The sequence below is a fragment of the Capricornis sumatraensis genome, chromosome 16, assembly GCF_032405125.1.
Source record: "Capricornis sumatraensis isolate serow.1 chromosome 16, serow.2, whole genome shotgun sequence".
NCBI lineage: Eukaryota > Metazoa > Chordata > Mammalia > Artiodactyla > Bovidae > Capricornis > Capricornis sumatraensis.
The window spans coordinates 42,310,132-42,330,351 of record NC_091084.1 but is presented as its reverse complement, the minus strand read 5'-3'; the positions used below and the strand labels follow the sequence as shown (position 1 = coordinate 42,330,351).

At 42.1% G+C, this 20,220-nt stretch overlaps 1 protein-coding gene across 1 annotated transcript in view; it reads left to right on the top strand.

Annotated features, from left to right (window-relative positions):
- LOC138092102 (F-actin-monooxygenase MICAL2-like) overlaps positions 1 to 20,220 on the top strand; it is a 69,151-nt gene that overhangs the window by 31,400 nt on the left and 17,531 nt on the right. The window contains exons 7-9 of the mRNA XM_068987974.1: positions 4,087 to 4,202; positions 7,361 to 7,453; positions 10,374 to 10,467. Coding sequence (XP_068844075.1) covers positions 4,087 to 4,202; positions 7,361 to 7,453; positions 10,374 to 10,467 — 303 coding nt within the window. The remainder of the gene's footprint in view (positions 1 to 4,086; positions 4,203 to 7,360; positions 7,454 to 10,373; positions 10,468 to 20,220) is intronic.

The following is a 20,220-nucleotide window of genomic DNA, read 5'->3' as shown; positions in this document are numbered from 1 at the left end:
AGGCTGTATATTGTCACCCTGCTTATTTAACTTATATGCAGAGTACATCATGAGAAATGCTGGACTGGAAGAAACACAAGCTGGAATCAAGACTGCAGGGAGAAATATCAATCACCTCAGATATGCAGATGACACCACCCTTATGGCAGAAAGTGAAGAGGAACTGAAAAGCCTCTTGATGAAAGTGAAAGAGGAGAGCGAAAAAGTTGGCCTAAAGCTCAACATTCAGAAAACGAAGATCATGGCATCCGGTCCCATTACTTCATGAGAAATAGATGGGGAAACAGTGGAAACAGTGTCAGACTTTATTTTTTTGGGCTCCAAAATCACTGCAGATGATAACTGCAGTCATGAAATTAAAAGACGCTTACTCCTTGGAAGGAAAGTTATGACAAACCTAGATAGTATATTCAAAAGCAGAGATATTACTTTGCTGACTAAGGTCCGTCTAGTCAAGGCTATGGTTTTTCCTGTGGTCATGTATGGATATGAGAGTTGGACTGTGAAGAAGGCTGAGCACCGAAGAACTGATGCTTTTGAACTGTGGTGTTGGAGAAGACTCTTGAGAGTCCCTTGGACTGCAAGGAGATCCAACCAGTCCATTTTAAAGGAGATCAGCCCTGGGATTTCTTTGGAAGGAATGATGCTAAAGCTGAAACTCCAGTACTTTGGCCACCTCATGCGAAGAGTTGACTCATTGGAAAAGACTTTGATGCTGGGAAGGACTGGGGGCAGGAGGAAAAGGGGATGACAGAGGATGAGATGGCTGGATGGCATCACTGACTCAATGGACATGAGTTGAGTGAACTCCGGGAGTTGCTGATGGACAGGGAGGTCTGGCGTGCTGGGATTCATGGGGTAGCAAAGAGTCGGACACGACTGAGTGACTGAACTGAATTGAACTAGCTGAAACAGTCAGATATGACTGAGCAACTAAACAACAAAATAATTTTGTAAATATTACATTTTCGAGTGTCTTGATTTTGTTCCTTCATTTAAAGAATGTTATATAGGCATTAAAGAATGTTTGGCAGGCAGTAAAGTAACTTGCAGATCAATTTGTTTCTTTCAAGGCTGGTTTTTAAACTTATTCAATTATGTCTGTAATTACCTTTATTCTAGAACTACTTTATCCCTGTTACTCAAGTGTGACTCTTCTGTGGTCTTCACTCTAACACCCTCAATGTTTTCTCTACCCTAGTTGGGTAAAACTTGTAGCTTTCCCAGTCTTGTGAAAGCTGTAGAGATTATTTACACTATAACTTTGCAACAGTTATCGGCCTAACCTTTTGCACTTTCTCTCTGTGCACCTATGATAGACTGCAATTGATGTCTATGCCTTTTTCTGAAGGCCTTTTTCTGCAAAGCTCCTTCCTCTCAAATACTCTTCCCCACCTATTCCAATTGTCTCAATCCAGTCAAACACTGACCTCTGTCTTCTCAAAGAATCTGCTGTGCTCTGTTTAGGTTCTTCCTACCTGCCCTGTGATCTGGAAAGTGTCTGTAGGCAGAAAACTAGTGACTGTGGGGCTTGCCTCATTTGCTGTGTTCCTGCCTTTATTACAGGTCTACACTGCCTCTTGTCCAGTGTCTGGAAGCAAAGCAGCTGCTTCATATATTTCGTCCTGACTTCTAGTGCTTTGCGGTGGGAGATCAATTCCAGAATCAGTCACTCCATTGTAGCCAGAGTAGAACAATGCTGCCAAGCTTTATAAGCTTGCAAGTGAAAACTAAACTAGAATGAATGGTTCTATGAAGGAATAGAGTACAGGGGAAGAGATTCAGGGGTAACTATTTAACTTTATATAACTTTGCCAGAAGTTTAAGGAGTGCTTCATATTTAGAAACATTTTCTTCTCAATTTCAAAATAAAACTCAATAGAAATACTTATTTTTGAGAATTAGGAAAAGATTGAAATTTAGATACTGTGCTTCCTTCACAAAATGAAGATTAATCAGGCAGTTTTATAGGTGGCACAAGTGGTAAAGAACCCACCTGCCGATTCAGGAGATGTAAGAAGCGTGGGTTTGATCCCTGGGTTGGGAGAGTCGCCTGGAGGAGGGCGTGGCTACTCATTCCAGTATTCTTGCCTGGAGAATCCCATGGATAGAGGGTCCAAAGCTATAGTCCATAGGGTTGCAAAGAGTCAGACACGACTGAAGCGACTTATCACAACACTAATATTGCAGGGGTGTTCATTGGGATCAATGATGATGATGTAGCAATAGCTGCTGTTTCATTATCTGGGTGAGGCAGCTGATGGTGATGAAAACATTTATTTAAGCACCTGCAATGAACCAGGCAGGATTCCCAAGTGGCTCAGTGGTTAAGAATCATCTGCCAATACAGGAGATGCAGGTTTGATCCCCAGGTTAGGAAAATCGCCTGGAGGAGGAAATGGCAACCCACTCCAGTATCCTTGCCTGGACAATCCCCTGGACAGAGAAGCATGGAGGGCTACAGTCCATGGGGTCACAGTTGTTGGACAAGGCTGAGCATGCACGCATGCATCCAGTGAGCCAGGGACTGTGTTAGACTCTTTATATTGATCTTTCTTCTTGCATAGCAGTTCTGCGAGTTAGAAATCACAATCCCCAGAAACTCAAGGGGTGAAGTTAGTTCCTCAAGCTTACAGAAGGGAATATTCAGTGCTTAAAATACTTAGCAGTAATTTAGTGGCTCGAGCTGGGACACAATCTCAGATCCCTACCAACAGTGCCTCCACCATTATTATGTTGCTCCTGATTCTATCTTCACCTGAGCTTTCCCATCTGGCAAATTAAAGTGAAAAACAGTTAACTCCCTCCCCAGAGAGGCTGTGTTATTATATAGATGTTTTGCATTATTTTGCTTTGAATAACAGCATATGTAAATGTGTTCCTGGAGGTTTAAATTACCCTTATTTTTTAAAACTTGGCCTCTCTCACTGGGGTGAATAGTTGAAAATTACGGGGAAGAAAAGGCAGGCTGGAGAGAACGTTAGTCAGCTTGAAATTGCCTCTCCTCCCTCCGTACCCAGCACACATTTCTCTTTAGATAGAACCTGCCATGGCAGAGTAAAGATGAGTAAGTTTTCTATCACAGAGTCCTAGCTGGTTCTGATATCCAGTGTTTAGGGTGGGTTAATCCAAGTATTAATAATTGACTCTGCTTCAGGTTGATGTGTCTGGGCAGATGTTGTTGCTGAGCAGAATACAAGTCCCCTATGGCACCTGGAAGACTTTATCACACGTGGGCCCCAGAGAAGTCACAAAGAGATTCGAGCAAACACGCGCACTTCCTGCCTCTAAACATCTACCTCTTGTTGAGGAGCTGGCACGTCCCCTCGACTTCAGCTCTCCCATGGGCCTGGAATTGTTGAGTCCTCCCTATCTTAAACTGCCTTTTCTGGCATTTGAATCATCACTTCGATGATGTGATAATATCTGCAAGTTGGGAAAATAAAAGTGGCATTTGTTTAGCCATAATTAATGAAATATTTATGTTGCATGAGACTATGTGATAAAACCTTAGGCTTAGAGTCCTTTTGCTTCTGATTACATTTGGGATTTTTTTTTCTATGACCAGACATTCTGACGCCAGCCCTTTTACACTGAGCAGATGTCATGTAGTAAAAATGGGTGCCAGATGCTGTGAGCCGCAGAAGGGCGATTTGTTTAAGAGCTGGCTCTGACTTTTTTGCATTCAATTACTCTGCAGAATGAACCTTACACAAGCATTTAGGTAACTCAGCTAACTTCAGACACGCATTTTAATAATAGATTTCATCTCTGAATGCATTCTAAGCAACACACCATATAAATGGTGTTTAAGGAATTAATTGATTTCTGCATTATACCTTTTTTTTTTTTTTAACATGAAAAGAGAGCTGCAAAGCTCTTGGCAGGGACCCAGAAATGTAATTAACGTGGAGGGCCAAATTTTCCGTTGCCCTTAGGTGCTGCCGCTTCATGCTCAAGGCAGGTGCAGGGAAGGGAGGGTGGGGAGGAAGAGAACGGGGGTGGCAGGGAGGAGGGAGAGGCGGCTCTGGGTCATGAAGCAGGAGAAGAAGCTAGGAGTTCAAGTGAGTTCTGTTCCCATTTCAGGTCCCACGCACGTCCCCATCAGGGCGCAGGGGACAGGGACTGTCTCTTCCGCCTCTTCCTCCACCACCTCCTCTGCAGATGAGGAATTCCATCCCCAGCCTTCCTCACGGTCAAAGGTAACAACACTTGGCAAACCAATGGGGGCCTTGGCTTGTGGGGGCCATTTTACCATCCAGATTTCAGACCCAATGTGGGCTCCAGCTGCAGCAGTTTCATTAGGAAGATCATGTTTCATTGCATCTGACAGCAACCACTCTTTTTTACCTGGAACACCCTAAGGATTATCTTTATATATATAACTTTTAGAAGCTTGCCTTTCTCAAAAATGTCAAAATGGGAAGGCGGAAAAAAACAGACGTATTTACTTGAAACCATTTGGTGACTGCAGCTCTTAAAGTGGGTTTAATATGTGATCCAACAAGCAAACCATCGAAAAAAATTACAGCAAGCAGATGCATATTTCCCTGGGGGAAGCACAGCTTCATTTAAGAAGCACTAGAGGCAGATTGCATGGAAAATGTTATGTTTATTCTAATCAGAAATGCGAAATGAACCATGCGCTTGCATCTAGACTCCGAGGATCCCCACTGACTAGCTGAGTGCCGGCAGGGGGACAGCCGTTCTCCTCTTTGCTTAATGAACATTAGTTTACGGAGCACCCTTTAAACAACTCCTGTACCCATGGATTTAAAAACACAAATGTTGTTTTATGTCTTTAAATGCGTCTGTATGTTACATACGTGGAGACATGCATCCCATGATCAAATCCCACCATTGTTTCCTTTGTCTGCTGGGGCTGGAAGGGCTGAATGGCTGGACCGCATGTGCTTCCTGGGCGGACAGAGAAGTGGTTCACTGCTGTGGCGGTGTTTACTTTTTGGAGCAGTGAGGATCTGAGGAGAAAGAGAGAGAACCAAATTTATTTACTTAAACTCAACTTTTCCATATCTGGCACTAGGAGCTTTGGCGTCATCTCAAGTCACTCAGGGGTTCCAGCTCCCCAAGGCCCAGCTTGGAGCAAGTCAGGAGGGAACTGGGACATGTGTGTGTGTGAGAGAGAGAGAGAAGAGAGAGAGGAAGGGGGAGAGAGAGAGAGAGAGGGCAGAGAATGAGAATAAGACAATATTGAGAGATTTCTAATTTCTGACTGTGGGGGTGTCTGATTAGTTTGGCACTCAACACAAATGAATTCTGTGTGTTGATTTCTAGGGTTTCCCTGAAGGCCCTCTCACCCCCTTGAGTGACCCTGAGTTAATTTTGTATTCAAATGAGGCAGAGACCCCAGCATCAAACATCTTGACACTCATGGGGACCAAAAGAATGGAGTGGCCCAAAGCTCTCAAAATAGCAAGACCATGATAACCTAAGGCAAGCCTTCCCAGTAGCTCTGTGTCTTCCTGGTCACCCAGAACAGAGCCGATCATCACATAAGCCTGCAGTGTGGTATAGCTGGGCTTCCCAGGTAGCGCCTTGGTAAAGAACCCACCTGCCAATGCAGGAGACATGGGTTTGATCCCTGGGTCAAGGTCCCCTGGAATAGGAAATGGCAATCCACTCTCGGTATTTTTGCCTAAGAAATCCCATGAACAGAGGAGCCTAGCAGGCTATAGTCCATGGGGTCACGAAGAGTCAGATCTGACTGAGAAGATGTGTGTGGTAAAGCTCGCTGGTGCTTCTGGCTTCTGACACAGCCCATTCTTCAGGAAGGGAAGCTGGCAAAAAGGCTCCTCCTTTACCACTTCTCAGAGCTCACACTGAAGGAATGGAAGAAGTGTTTTCCCCTCTGGTTTTTAAATCTCTTTTGCCGCATACAGATATGTCCCCAATCACATGGCATAGAGTCCATGTCAGCTCAGGTGAACCTTTACACAGGAAACTGGTGTGTATGTTAGTTGCTCAATCGTGTCTGACTCTGCGATTCATGGACTGTAGTCTGCCAGGCTCCTCTGTTCATGGAATTCTTCAGGCAAGAATACTGAGTGGGTTGCCATGCCCTTCTCCAGGACAGGAAACTGGAGACAAAATAAATACCCTCACCTCTTTGCTCTGCACCCCTCCCCTGAAATTAATGCCTGGATCTGACAGATGGGGACAGGGAGCTTGTCTTCAGCCCTGCCAGATTTTTCTCTTTCTCTGTCCTTTATCTTTTTCTTCCTTGGCCTCCTTCCTTTTCTCTCTGTATCGTCACCACTATCACTGAGGATGTAAGAAGTGTGCCTGGTGCTTTGTAAGGTTATATGAGTGCTTGTTGATATATCATCCTTTTTGTTTATGTCATCATCTTAATAAAAGGCAATACAAGACTTTCTCTACCCATCTAGGTTCTGCTTTGCTGACTCTTGATAAAGGAGTTGGGCTTTGGCAACTTCACTGCTGTAAAGCACTGAGATGGTATGAGGCTGTCAAGGCATTCTCGCTGAAATTGTTTGAATGGTCTTAATTTAGGGTGAAAGTCTAATGTTTCTATAAAACAGAGGTGCGTGATGTACCTGCACTGTAGGGGCCTGGGAAAGACAGAATAAACTAGGTGGAAATATGGATACTTGGATTCGGGTTATCTGGGCTTAGCTACTGGTGCTTCCAGTTCCTGATTGTGTCATCTTGGGTAAGTTATTTAACTTCTCTGAGTTCTGATTTCTTTGTCTATTAAAAAAAAAAACATAATTTGAAGAATAAATAAGATGATATTTGTGAAGTAATCAGTACAGTGTCTGGCACATAGCACTCAGTACTTGCTGGCATTTATTATGTAGATTAGTATAATGAGAGCTCAAGAGATAGTTGTTAAATAAGGGACTGTCTCACCACAGAGATTGAGTTAGCCAGTCTCTGGACAACTACCAGTGATTTCCACCATGCCTGTCTCCACCCCAGCCTTCTAAGAAAGGTCCCAGCCACTTAAAGTAGGGGTTTCCTCATCCAAATGGCCTAGAACCTTTGCAGTGGTTGACAGTCTAGAAATTGTCCTAGACTTGTCATGAAGACCTGAATCAAGCTTTGTAAATGCCTTAATCCTGGGTGTTCTGTATTCCGCTAGCCCAGGCACACGAAGAACCCAGTGGTATTAATGATGTATTTGTACAAAGTGAAGTAGGAAGGAAAGCAAGCTTCTGCCTTGATAGAGAACATTTCTATCATTGCAAAAAGCTCTGTTGGACATCTTTGTTCTAGAAGTCAAGCAGTGGTTTGGTTGGAGAGGATCGAGGCTGTGACAGTATTTTGTAAGTTTCAACTCCATTTTTCTTAGACATATTTTTCTTCTTGGTTTTTGTAGGAGAGGAAGGCACTTAGAAGAAGAAGGAAGCTGGAAAAAGCAACAAAACAATTGGTTAAGCAAGAAGAATTGAAAAGACTTCATAAAGCTCAGGTCAGAAAACAAACGAGTGAGTGGGTCTGGGTTGCTGGGGATCTGGGTCTGGAAGCCCTTTGGAAATCTGTATTGAGCTGGGGAAGCTGAGCTAGGGAAAGATCAGTCTCTCTTCTCTAAGCACCAGGCTTGTGGCTGTTCTGAAGGTTATGGTTCAATCCCTGGTGGGACTCTGGGGCCAGAGAGCCCAGGTGTTGAGTTGGCCCACTCCCAGCTGCCTTTCCATCTGCAGGCGTGTATCCTGCAAAGTGAGCTGGAATGGCAGCCAACACATTGCCTTGGAATCCATCCCAGGCCCTGACTGCCACACAGCAGTGGCCTTCATTTTGTCCTCTGTGAGGATATAACCTTCTCTCGAATTTCTGACAGTGTCTTTGCTGAACTGACAGCTCTTGGGGCTGTCTCTGTTCCAAGGTTAGTTGAACGCATAAGCATCTACCATTCTGCTGTAGACTTCCTGGCCTAATTGTTTACTGCAAACATTTTTGCTCAGGTGGATCTACCGACCTGCAAAATGAAGCAGAAAGTCAAGGCACTCCCCCTCTCCCTGAGGACCCCAAACCTAGCCTTGAAGAGCAGTTGAGTTTTTGGACAAAGGGACCTAAAATGACCACTTGTGTTAATGCATTGTACCCTTACATCCCCTTCTCCAGTAACTCACTTTATCCACTTGTGTAGTCCAATAAGTTGTTTCTGACAAGAAGGAAGTCACTAAATCTAACCTTCTTTACTCTTCTCAGTGGCTGACTCGGGAGCCACCCTCTTCATCTAGCAGTTGGGGAAAATTAAATTCCCTCTGTCCATCCTCACCTTCTGAAACAGGCTTTCTTGAAACATTTCAACTTTTCCTTCTGAGAACAAGTTATCTTTATGAAATGGATTGGCAAACTCAACAATTTCTTCTTCTTATATTGGGTTGACTGAAAAGTTCATTCAAGTTTTTCCATGAGATGTTATGGAAAAACCCCAACAGGTTTTTTGCCAACCTGATATTTCTACTCCAGACAGTGAAAGTAAAGTCTCTCAGTCATGTGTGACTCTTTGCGACCCCATGGACTGTAGGCTTCTCAGTCCATGGGATTTTCCAGGCAAGAGTACTAACAGAAGAATCACAGTTGCCTTTTGAGTCCTAATCTGCTGGCATCCATACCTGCCCTGTATAATCTTTGAGATTTTCTTTCTTAGTTTGTAAAGAATGATGACTGTATCAGTCAACTTGAGCTGTCATGATGACATACCACAGACTGGGTGGCTTAAACCACAGAAATTTATTCTTTCACAGCTCTGGAGATGGGATGTCCAAGATCAAGGTGTCTCCAATGTTGGTTTCCAGTGAGGACTCTCTTCCTGGCTTGCAGACAGCTGCCTTCTTGCTGTGTCTTCACATGGCCTTTTTGTGTGTGTGCATTCAGAGCAAGAGAAAGAAAGAATTCTGGTATCTTTTCCTCTGCATGTAAGGACACCAGTCCTGTTGGATTAGGGCCCACTGCTATGACCTCATTTAACCTCACCTACCTCCGTAAGGGCCAAACAGTCACTTTAAGGGTCCGGACATCAATAGATGAATTTAGTGTGGGGTGGAGACTGCTCAGTCCCTAACAGTTACATAGGCATAATTACAAAGCAATCAGTCATAAAGTCCTTTAAATGTTTCCCTTCCTTTAGCAATGCTACATTCTACCAGTGAGAGACAGATCTATAAAGATATCATCGTTTTTCTAAAAGAGACAGGAAGAAAGCATAAAATTACAAGTAGTTTTAGTTAGAATTCCCATCTATTTCAGATTTTATGTTTGGAATTTAAACACTCTCAGCTAAGACAAGAAGCCAGGTGGCTGCTGAGTCCCTGCCCTGACCCTCGTTCAGGCCTCTTCACAGATTGGAGGTGCCTCAGCAATTGTAATTTGACTCCAGAGGAGACTTAGAACAAGGTAGAGTTAAGGAGGAAGAAGAGTGAGACAGAACTAGGAGAAAGTAGGGAAGGAAGAACACACAGGTTATACCTGCCCAAACAGCTGCCATTTCTATGAAGGTGCCTGGTGCAAAGTCTGTTCTGCCAAGAGATGTGCCTTGTGGCAGCATGTGATTAAAAGCAGAAAAAACTGATGGGGATGAACAACATGTATATAGGAAAGGGATTTTTTCCCCCTTAATTTTCCTTCCTAATACACACAAGAGAGAAATAGCTAGTGGGGAAACTAAACATGTAAATACAAAGCCCATCATGACCTCAAGCCTTGATAGGTACCTACAGTAGTCTAAGGAGGATATGCCTTAATGAAATAAACATCTCTGTCTGGTCTTATTAAACTGCTAGTAACAAGCCACAGTACACTTCCACAGACAGTAAAAAGCCCCATGGTGCAATGAAATAATAGGTTGCCAATTTGTAGCTCAGGACAGGGCAGGGCAGACTGAGAGAGGAACACCCAGCCCCAGGAGTTGGCTCCCATCTCCTGTTCCAATGTCTTGGGAAAATGGATTGTGAGCATGCTCTGTGTTTGTCCCCAGAGATCCTGTCCAACTCCGAATACGGCCAGTAGCTCCAGCAGCTGTCCCATGACCACGGTCAGAGGCCGAGACTCTGAGGAGTCCAGGAGCCATGGGGGCTTGCCCACCCAGGCCAGCAGCCTCTGCCTGACAGCATGTCTGTACGACTGGCCTGGTCAAAAGAGACTGTCTCCTTGGGGGCAGATAGAGCTTACACACAGACTCCTTGCTTTATGTTTTCATATTAAAGAAGGGAAATATCAAATTCCAGTTGTTTGGGGAATTCAGAGATTCTTACCCAGTTAACTGAAGAGCTGGCAACCCAAGAGAAAGAGCTTCTTCCTCTTGGAAAGCAGGTGGCAGAACTGGCCCCCTTGTATGACTCTGCATGCTGCAAGCACCTGCATGACACACAATCCTGGCATTGCAGGCCATCCAGAGGCAGTTGGAGGAGGTGGAAGAGCGGCAGAGGGCTTCCGAGATCCAGGGCGTGAGGTTGGAGAAGGCGCTGAGAGGAGAAGCAGGTAGGCATCACTGTGGGCAGATCCGGTGCAGTGGGCTCAGGCCTGTGACTATGGTCTGAGAATAGTGTCGGTCTAACAATCCAGGCAAAGCTGTGAGGCCTTGCCACTCGCTGCGGAACCATCAACACTGACCTGGGTGCTCAGTCTGCAGCTGCTTCCCATCTGCAAAATCAAACTGGTCATCCAGTTTGAAATTCCCAGGGCATTGGTTGGTTTGTGGGCCTTGGGTTTCTGGTCTGTCCAGTCTCTCTGCTGCTATGTTCTTGCAATTCAGAGGTTAAGATAAATTCAGGAGAAATAGCTGAGTGTTTCTGGAGAAGGTGATGACACCCCACTCCAGTACTCTTGCCTGGAAAATCCCATGGACAGAGGAGCCTGGTAGGACAAGACTGAGCGACTTCCCTTTCACTTTTCACTTTCATGCATTGGAGAAGGAAATGGCGACCCACTCCAGTGTTCTTGCCTGGAGAATCCCAGGGACGGGGGAGCCTGGTGAGCTGCCGTCTACGGGGTCACAGGGTCGGACACAACTGAAGTGACTTGGCAGCAGCAGCAGCAGCTGAGTGTTTTCAAGCGATGTTGGTAGAGATTCAAAGCTGGACTTGGAGTCAAAGTCCTGATTTCTTCCTTTACCACCTGTTTCTCCCTTTATCAGCTATAAGGCCTTGGATCAGTTATGTTCTAAACCTTTATGAACTTTTGTTTTCTGCTATAAAATGTGGATAATAGTGGTTTCCTATCTTAGAGAGCTAAGATAAAGATTAAAGAAGAAATTATCTTTATATATATATATGTATAGTACTGTGTTAAGTCACTCAGTCATGTTCAACTCTTTGCAACCCGGTGGACTGTAACCTACCAAGCTCCTCTGTCCATGGAATTCTCCAGGGAAGAATACTAGAGTGGGTTGCCATTCCCTTCCCCAGGGTAACTTCCCCAATCAGCACATGCCTGGCACAAGGGAAAGCAATAAATGATATCTATTCTACTGATAGCTTCAGATTCTTAGATGCAAACAGAATTCATCTGGTGAAGGCTTGCCTTACCTTTGACACGGAGATAATGTTTCTATAACGATAAACACTTTTTCGGACTTTGAGAAGTGTGGACCCCTGAGGGACATAGACACGTAAATAAACTAACCATAGTAGTGGGGGATGAGGGTTGTGATGGGAACAAGCATTAGGGTAGAATGAGGACAGAATCACGGGGTTCCCAACTGATCTCAATGGAGGTGGGGCAGGGAGGGGAGGTGAGTCAGGCTAACCACCTGGAAGGGATGATCTGTTAAGACAAGAACCAGAAGAGGTAACAAGGGAGGTGAGGAGACTGTTCTGGCAGAGGGGACAGCACTTGCAAAGGCCAAACGTGAAATGCCTTAATGAACGAGGAGAGGGTTTTGGGTGAGGGATGAAATGAAGAATCTATGTGTTTTTGGAAACCATCCAGCAGGGTGTGGCTAATCAATTGGAGTTAGTGGTGGGCATTGTCTCTTTTTTATTTAGTTGAATTTTATTACAATGTTGTGTTTGTTTCAGGTATACAACAAAGTGATTCAGTTACACACACACACATACACACACATATATGTGTGAAAGTGTTTGTCGCTCAATCGTGTCCGACTCTTTGTGACCCCATGGACTGTAACCCACCAGGCTCCTCTGTCCATGGGATTCTCCAGGCAAGAATACTGGAGTGGGTTGCCATTCCCTTCTCCAGGGGATCTTCCTGACCCAGGGATCGAACCCATGTCTCTTATGCCTTCTGCATTGGAAGATGGTTCTTTACCATCTGAGCCACCAGAGAAGCCCCCCATTTATATGGGTACACACATCCATATACTTGGAGGCATTGTCTCTTTAATTTTCTGATGTGATATCTTTAGCTTTCTGTAGCTTGGATATAAAGCATGAAAAAGCAGATACTGAAAAACATATATTTCTGTGTGCAGTAACAATATAGAGAGACTTGAAGCTGGGGGCTACTCCCAGAGCCTTACAAAGGCCCATCCACTTGAGAGGTCCTATGATTTCAACTTCAGTAGCTGCGTGGTTCGTGTTTCTCTGGAGATGTCAGGGTCTGACTTACTTTACGTCTCTGTGCCTCAGTCTCTGTGTTTACAAAGTGGGAGTGCCAACTGTACCTGTCCCTCAGATTTATGTTGAAGACCAGTCAAAACAATATATATGGAAGCCCTGAGACAGTGCCTGGCATAGGAGAGATGGTTAATAAATATCTGTTCCTTTTCTCACAATGCTCTGTGCATTTCCTTACAATGAGAACCCAAATCCACCCATTGGAAGTAGGGTTTTTGGCAAAAATGATAACTGTTTGTCACTACTTGGGGTGAGGGTCACAGCCTGCCTCTACAGCTGTTGTCAGGGCTTTCAATACAATGAAATGTTTGGTTATATTCCCAATCAGGAAGGCTTGGCACTTGTCTTTGGGAATCTGCTGACTTCAGTGAGAGACTTAGAAATGAAAAGGATAAACCAGCAAAGCTAGGACATGTTTTGGTTTGCTGGGGAGGCAGTATGGCATGGTGGGATAGGTAAAATCATAAGCATCAAAGAGCCCCATGTTCAAATTCTGTTCCACTGCATTTAGGCTGTGTGGTTTAGGAGAATTAGTTAACCTTTCTGGCCTCAGGTTCCTTGGAGTAAAAAATAGGGCTAATAATCCTCACATTACTAGATCATTTTGAGAATTAAGGGCATTGGTGGGCCAATAGTCTCCCAAGAGTGCCCACCACATTGTAGGCATTCAATAAATAGCTACCTGATATTACTTTATGAAACATTATTAAATATCCTCCACTTTTAAAAGACCTGAGTTTCTGGTCTTTATTGCTTGAAATTTAAAGTCTAGAAACCAAATGTTTAAAGCTCCTGAAAAATCTCCCTCCCTATAAAGAAAGGCTATTTTGAGTTATCAGCTAGAGAAACTCAGCCAGCTCACGGTGTTTTCAAAGGTAGTATTTCCCCAGCCAGAAGATGGATTCTGCTCATTCCCTTTATATCCTTGGTAATTTAATTTCCATGTTAAGTTTATGGGCCTTTTTCTCCTTGATTGTCCTTGTGTGGATGACAGATGCAGATCAACAAGGGGCAGGAGACTGGAAGAGTCGAGTCACAGCGGCCCCAGAGGAAACCGAGCAGAAGATGTGCGAACCAGGCATCGAAATTAATACACTCTAACTTGTAATAACATTTGCACAATAGTAATATTCCCGTGCAGTTTAATATTCCACTCAGCCCCTTTAAGAGATTGCCCTGGTGCTTAATGAATGACCGATGCTTATTAGGTTAAGTTGCATTTGAGCTGGTCTGGGCTGCTCTGGTTCAAGTGATTGAATGGGAATTATTTAATAGGTATTATTAGGATAATTAGAAAATAATCACAGTTAGACAATAATATTGAGCTATAAAGGTTGTGAATAACCAGATTTAGAGACAGGCCTGAAAACATGAGTTGTCTGCGACAGTTATGCAAGTCTCCTCGATAGTGATGTGCACCAGCCTGAAAGGGTCTTTTGTTCCTAGGAGTTATTCATTAGGCGGGCATTGAATTAGAGGAACACGCGGGGGTGCAGGACAGAGGGCAATGGTGGCTGATGAGCAAAATAAGCCTTTGATGAGCTTCTAATTGTCGTGACAACAATTCCTGCTTTCTCTTTTTCCAACAGTCAGAAATAAACTCTCCCACCCCCAGGAAGGGTTTTTCCCCATTTTGTCAAGGCAAGGGAAACAAAGAAAAACAAAAATCCACCCCAGATAACAAGTCTTTATGTTCTGTAAGGTGTGTTTGTGAGTGTGTGTGTGTGTGAGAGAGAGATGTCCTTGACAAAGGGAATGGGTTGTCCTGATGGTTCTAGCTGCCCAGAGTAAAGGACCATGATGTGCAATGACCTGATTGCCCTGAGTTTCACTCTCTATGAGGAGGTCAAGTTGAGCTTTGCAGCTGCTTAGACTCTTCTTGGTCAAATGCTATTACCTACTGGTTTGCTGGTTGTCAACGTGGTGGTCAGTGTTATGTGCAAGGTGATGGAACACCCCAGTTTAGCAGGAGACCACCATTCAAATTTAGGCGAAGTAAATAACAGAATCTGTGCTTTCTTTCAGTACCTGGAAACAGGTAAAATCTGGTGAAAACTGAGATTGGGAGTGTGTGGGAATTACTCCTTCCCAATAGCTTTACCAGCTTTGAAGAAGGCTTACCAGTTGGTTGCCTGCGTTGAGCTTGTTTCTTTTTTCTTAGAGTCAGATGGCTTTTCCTTCACACAGATAAGGGGTTTAAAGAACCTGTCTGAGGCTGCCAGCAGGTGGCAGCAGGAGCATACATGACAACAAGAGAAACAGGCCGGAAGAGGGAAGTAGTTTGGCTTCCACTCTGTGGTTTTTATCTTGATTGCCACTGAGGAACAGAAGGAATACTAATTTCTTGGATAATGAAACAGCAAGGTGTCCTGCAAAGAACACAGAGAGTAGAGTCAGACACTCCTGATTTTGAATCTTGATGCCATTCATGGCAAAGATTCTGAAGCTGGTAGCCTAGCAACCAAGGAATTTGGATGGGTTTGCCATACTCTATGTGCTGAAAGTAAACAGTGAGATTCAGTGCATCCGAGCAAGAGAGTTTTGACTCACAGCACCACAAATGGCAAGAGCAGCAGCGTGGTGCAAGTTGCCCTGTATCTAAGTCTGATAGACCCAGATGGCAGCTGTGCACACAGGGGGTTGTACCACAGCAGAGGAACTCAGCAGCAGCTATAGCAAGCAGTCAACAAGCCGGCCCGTTTCCCAGGAAGCAAGTAATCTGCTTGACTGGCTGCAGGAGTGGCTCGGGATCATAGGATGGTCAGTCCTTGCTGTTTCACACACTCAGCAAAGACATGCAGGAATGCTCAAGGCTTATGGCAGACTGCCTCTCTCAACAAATGGCAATAATCCATTTATTAGGTAGTCACCTCTATTTCCAGCCTCAGTAGCTACCTAGTCAAGCAGTAGCCTTATTACAGAGATGGACCCAGTGAGGGCCAGACAGACTAAGATTCTTTTCCTGAAGAAGCCTTGGGTGTTCTCTCCATCGTATGGATCCTGGGGTCATTGAGTTATGTGCTTCAGAGTTATGTGCTCTAGACAATTGCTTTACACAAAAAAATTGCCCATGACAGCAGTAAGAAATATGTTTTATATCATAAGTTATTAATAGTACATATAAATATATAATCAAATACAATATTTTGAGAGATAATTTTAAACTTTACTACTTATAAAAGACTGATATTTTTATTCTGTCTCATTTTCTAGTGCTTGTTATGACCCACAAAATTAATTTTACATCCCTTAGTTTTAAAAAACACCATTACAGTGATTTTCCTTGAAACAAAAATTTAAATTAAATACCCAAGTGACTGCCTCTGCCAAGAATACAGAATACGGTTCCTAAAACATATGGAACAGCAGAATGGTGGAATATATACTGAAAAGCCCATTAACTACAACAAGACATTTTTGAAGATGTTGCTAGACTTTTAAGTGAGAGAAGTCTCTCAGGGCCAAGAAAGAGAGGGAAAAGAAGAAACATCTACTAAAACCTATGTGTTCCAGAAAGGAACAAACATAGAAACAGTAATCCAGGGTTGCTTCAAGTCTAACAAGAAGTAGGGGAGCTAACCTTGGGATTCCCATGTTAAGCCAGGTCTCTAGAACTCTAAGACCAAGTGTAGATTCTGTATAAAAGAGACCATGCTTCAGGTTAGGCTCTCAGGATTTAGACAGATTAAATTCAGTAAACTCTGAGCTTATAATAATTTTTAAAATCACCTAAAACACAAAGAAGTGAGCCACTCAGAATGAGATTCAAGCCAAATCAACAAATTACCTACAAACAAAATTCTAGCAAATATGCTTTAATCAGAAAAAAAAAGATAAACCTAAGAGGCTGATCTGAAATATTAAAGAAGAAATAGTGAATGCAAAAAATAATAAACATGTAAGTAAAACATTGTCAATATAAAAGAGCATGGGTTTTTTGTTTTTGTTTTTTTCCCAAAGATAGAACTAAAATACTGGACTAAAATGGACAGAAGTTGGGAGTTGAATGATTAGAAGTAAAGCATTCCAGGGTCCTTATGTTGTTTAAAATGAAACTAAACTATTTAAATCACTGCAGATGGTGATTGCAGCCGTGAAATTAAAAGACGCTTACTCCTTGGAAGAAAAGTTATGACCAACCTAGATAGTATATTCAAAAGCAGAGACGTTACTTTGCCAACAAAGGTCTGTCTAGTCGAGGCTATGGTTTTTCCAGTAGTCATGTATGGATGTGAGAGTTGGACTTGAAGAAAGCTGAGTGCTGAAGAATTGATGCTTTTGAACTGTGGTGTTGGAGAAGACTCTTGAGAGTCCCTTGGACTGCAAGGAGATCCAACCAGTCCATTCTGAAGGAGATCGGCCCTGGGATTTCTTTGGAGGGAATGATGCTAAAGCTGAAACTCCAGTACTTTGGCCACCTCATGTGAAGAGTTGACTCAATGGAAAAGACTCTGATGCTGGGAGGGATTGGGGGCAGGAGGAGAAGGGGACGATAGAGGATGAGATGGCTGGATGGCATCACTGACTCGATGGACGTGAGTCTGAGTGAACTCCGGAAGCTGGTGGTAGACAGGGAGGCCTGGCGTGCTGCGATTCATGGGGTCGCAAAGACTTGGACACTACTGAGCGACTGAACTGAACTGAACTGAAACTATTTAAAAATTTAGACTTTGTTAGAATATTTAAGAATTGATCCTTTTGAACTGTGGTGTTGGAGAAAACTCTTGAGAGTCCTTTGGACTGCAAAGGGATCCAACCAGTCCATCCTAAAGGAAATCAGTCCTTAACATTCATTGGAAGGACTGATGTTGAAGCTGAAACTCCAATACTTTGGCTACCTGATGCAAAGAACTGACTCATTGGAAAAGACCTCGATGCTGGAAAAGATTGAAGGTATGGAACGGAAGGGGACGACAGAGAGTGAGATGGTTGGATGGCATCACTGATTCAATGAACATGAATTTGAGTAAACTCGAGGAGTTGGTGATGGACAGTGAGGCCTGGTGTGCTGCAGTCCATGGGGTCGCAAAGAGTCAGACATGACTGAGCAACTGAAATGAACTGAGCTAAGGATATTTTTAAAATGTCTATTTAGATTTTAACTGTAATTATGAAAAGAATAGGAAAAGTGTGTAACTTCAGATCAACCAGGGGAAACAGAGGGAGAAGAAATAAGAAAAAGTAATCAACCAAACCAAACCCCCAATTCAATTCTAAACAGAAAATTTAAAGCATTTTTAAAAAGATAAAAAGCACAAAGATGGTAAAAAACAAGTCTAAATATCTCAATAATTGTAGTGAAAGTTAATGATCAAAACAATAGCCATTTATATGCTACTTAGTAGACACGTATAAAGCATAAATAAGCAAAAGGTTACAAGCAAAAAAGAAAAATGGCAAGTATATACTAGCTAAATAAGACAAATAAAGCTAGGGTAAATGAATCAAACCCATGTCTCTTATATCTCCTGTATTAGCAGGCAGGTTCTTTACCACTAGAGCCTCCTGGGAAGCCCAGATAATTAACTTTTAGTAACAAAACTATGATTAGCAATAAACAGTGCCACTACATAATTTTAAAATGACCAACTCACCAAGAAGATTATGACAGTTTAAAATGTTGAGCCTATAGCAGCCTCAAAATATATGAAACAAAAAATGACAAAACTTCGAGCAGAAATTTCTATTATCGTGGCAGGAGGTTTTACTATATCTCTCCATTAATGAGAGTCAAACAGACAAAACATTACTATAAGTTTGAACATTGCAGTTAATAAGTTTAATAAAGAAAGAAAGAAAGTGAAGTCACTCAGTCGTGTGTGACTGTGACCCCATAGAGTGGAGCCCACCAGGCTCCTCCATCCATGGAATTTTCTAGGCAAGAGTACTGGAGTGGGTTGCCATTTCCAACGGACATGTATAAAACCCTGCACCCCCAAATTAGAGGATGTGTGTTCTTTTTAAGTTTATATGATGATTTATAAAAATTGACCGTGTTGGTTCATAAAGTAAATCTCAGAGAATCTATATTATACAGGCCACATTTTCTACTACAATATAACTAACTTAGAAATCAATAACCAAAGGGTATTTTTTAAAATCATGCATTTGGAAAGTAAAAATATATATTTCTCCTGGGTCAAAAAAATAAAAAAGATATTTTAAAAAATACTTTGAAATTTAAAATATAGTAAATATGAAAAGGAAAACAATAGATCAAAACTCATGGGATGCAGTGAAAATGGTTCTTAGAGGTATTACCTTAAATACTTTTATTAGAAAAGAAGAAAGGCTTAAATCAATGAGCTAAGTGTCCAACTTCACTTAGAAAATGAAGAACAAAATAAACCTAAAGAAAGATAATAAATATATGAGCAAATGTAAATGAAATAGAGAATAAAGATAAAATAGGGTCAAATAAGCCAAATGTTTGCTCACTGAAAAAGTTAAAAGACTAAAGGCAGTCCTCTTAAATTGATTTTTAAAAATAAAAGAGAAGAAATAATGAGTGAAAGAGGCAGACATAACCATAGATATAGCAAAGATTCAAAAAGATAAAAGAATATAATGAACATTTAATTCAATTCATTTTAAAATTTGACAATCTAAGGGTGACTAAACAATCCTCATATTATCAAATTAAAGAGAAAACCATATGATTTTTCAATAGAAGAAAATATAATTTGACAAAGTTCAACATTCATTGAGGATAAAAACTTTTAGCAAAAAAAGAACTTTTTATTTGGCCTTCTTGAAGCTTAAAAAATTTTTTATTATAGAAGTTTCAGTGTACAGCGTGACAATTTGATGTCTGTATACACTAGAGAGTGGTCACCTCCACAAATCTAGTTACCATCTATCATCACACAGTTGACCCCCTTTTACCCATTTCATCCACCCCCTACTCCTTCCTTTCAGGTAATCACTGCTCTGATCTCTGTATCTATGACTTTGTTTTTGTTTTATTTTGTTTTTTAGATTCCATATATGAGTGAAATCCTATGGTATTTACTTTTCTCTGTGTGACTTCTCAGCATAGTACCTTCACAGTCCATTTATGATGTCAAATGACAGGATTTCACTGTTTTTTAATGGCTAGTATTTTGTATATATACCACGTTTTTTAAATCCATCCATCAATTAGTGGACACAGGTTGTTTCCATATCTTGCTATTGTAAATAATGCAGCAATGAACATAGGCTTCATATATCTTTTCAAACTGGTGTTTTTGTGTCCTTAGAAGTGAAATTGCTGAGTCAGAACTTTCTGAATTTGAAACATATCTTCCAAAACCCTGTAGCAAACAGCATTGTTTCATGGTAAAATATTAGAAGCATTTCTTTTAAAATCAGTAATAGGAGAGGATGCGTGCCATCACCTCTTCTATCCAATACTGCACAGGAGACCTAGCCGGTACAGTAAGCCAGAGATAAAATGGCACAAGGTTTGGAAAGGAAGAAACAAATTTTTGTCATTTCCAGATGATAGAATTAACCACATAGAAACCCAAAAGAATGTACAGATAATTTTTTTTTAATAATAAGAGTCTATATCATGTGATTGGAAATAAGATCAAAATAGAAAAATCAATTGCATTTCCATATCTCAGCATTGGTTTCTAGAAAATGAAATAACAAAGAAGATATTACTTATATT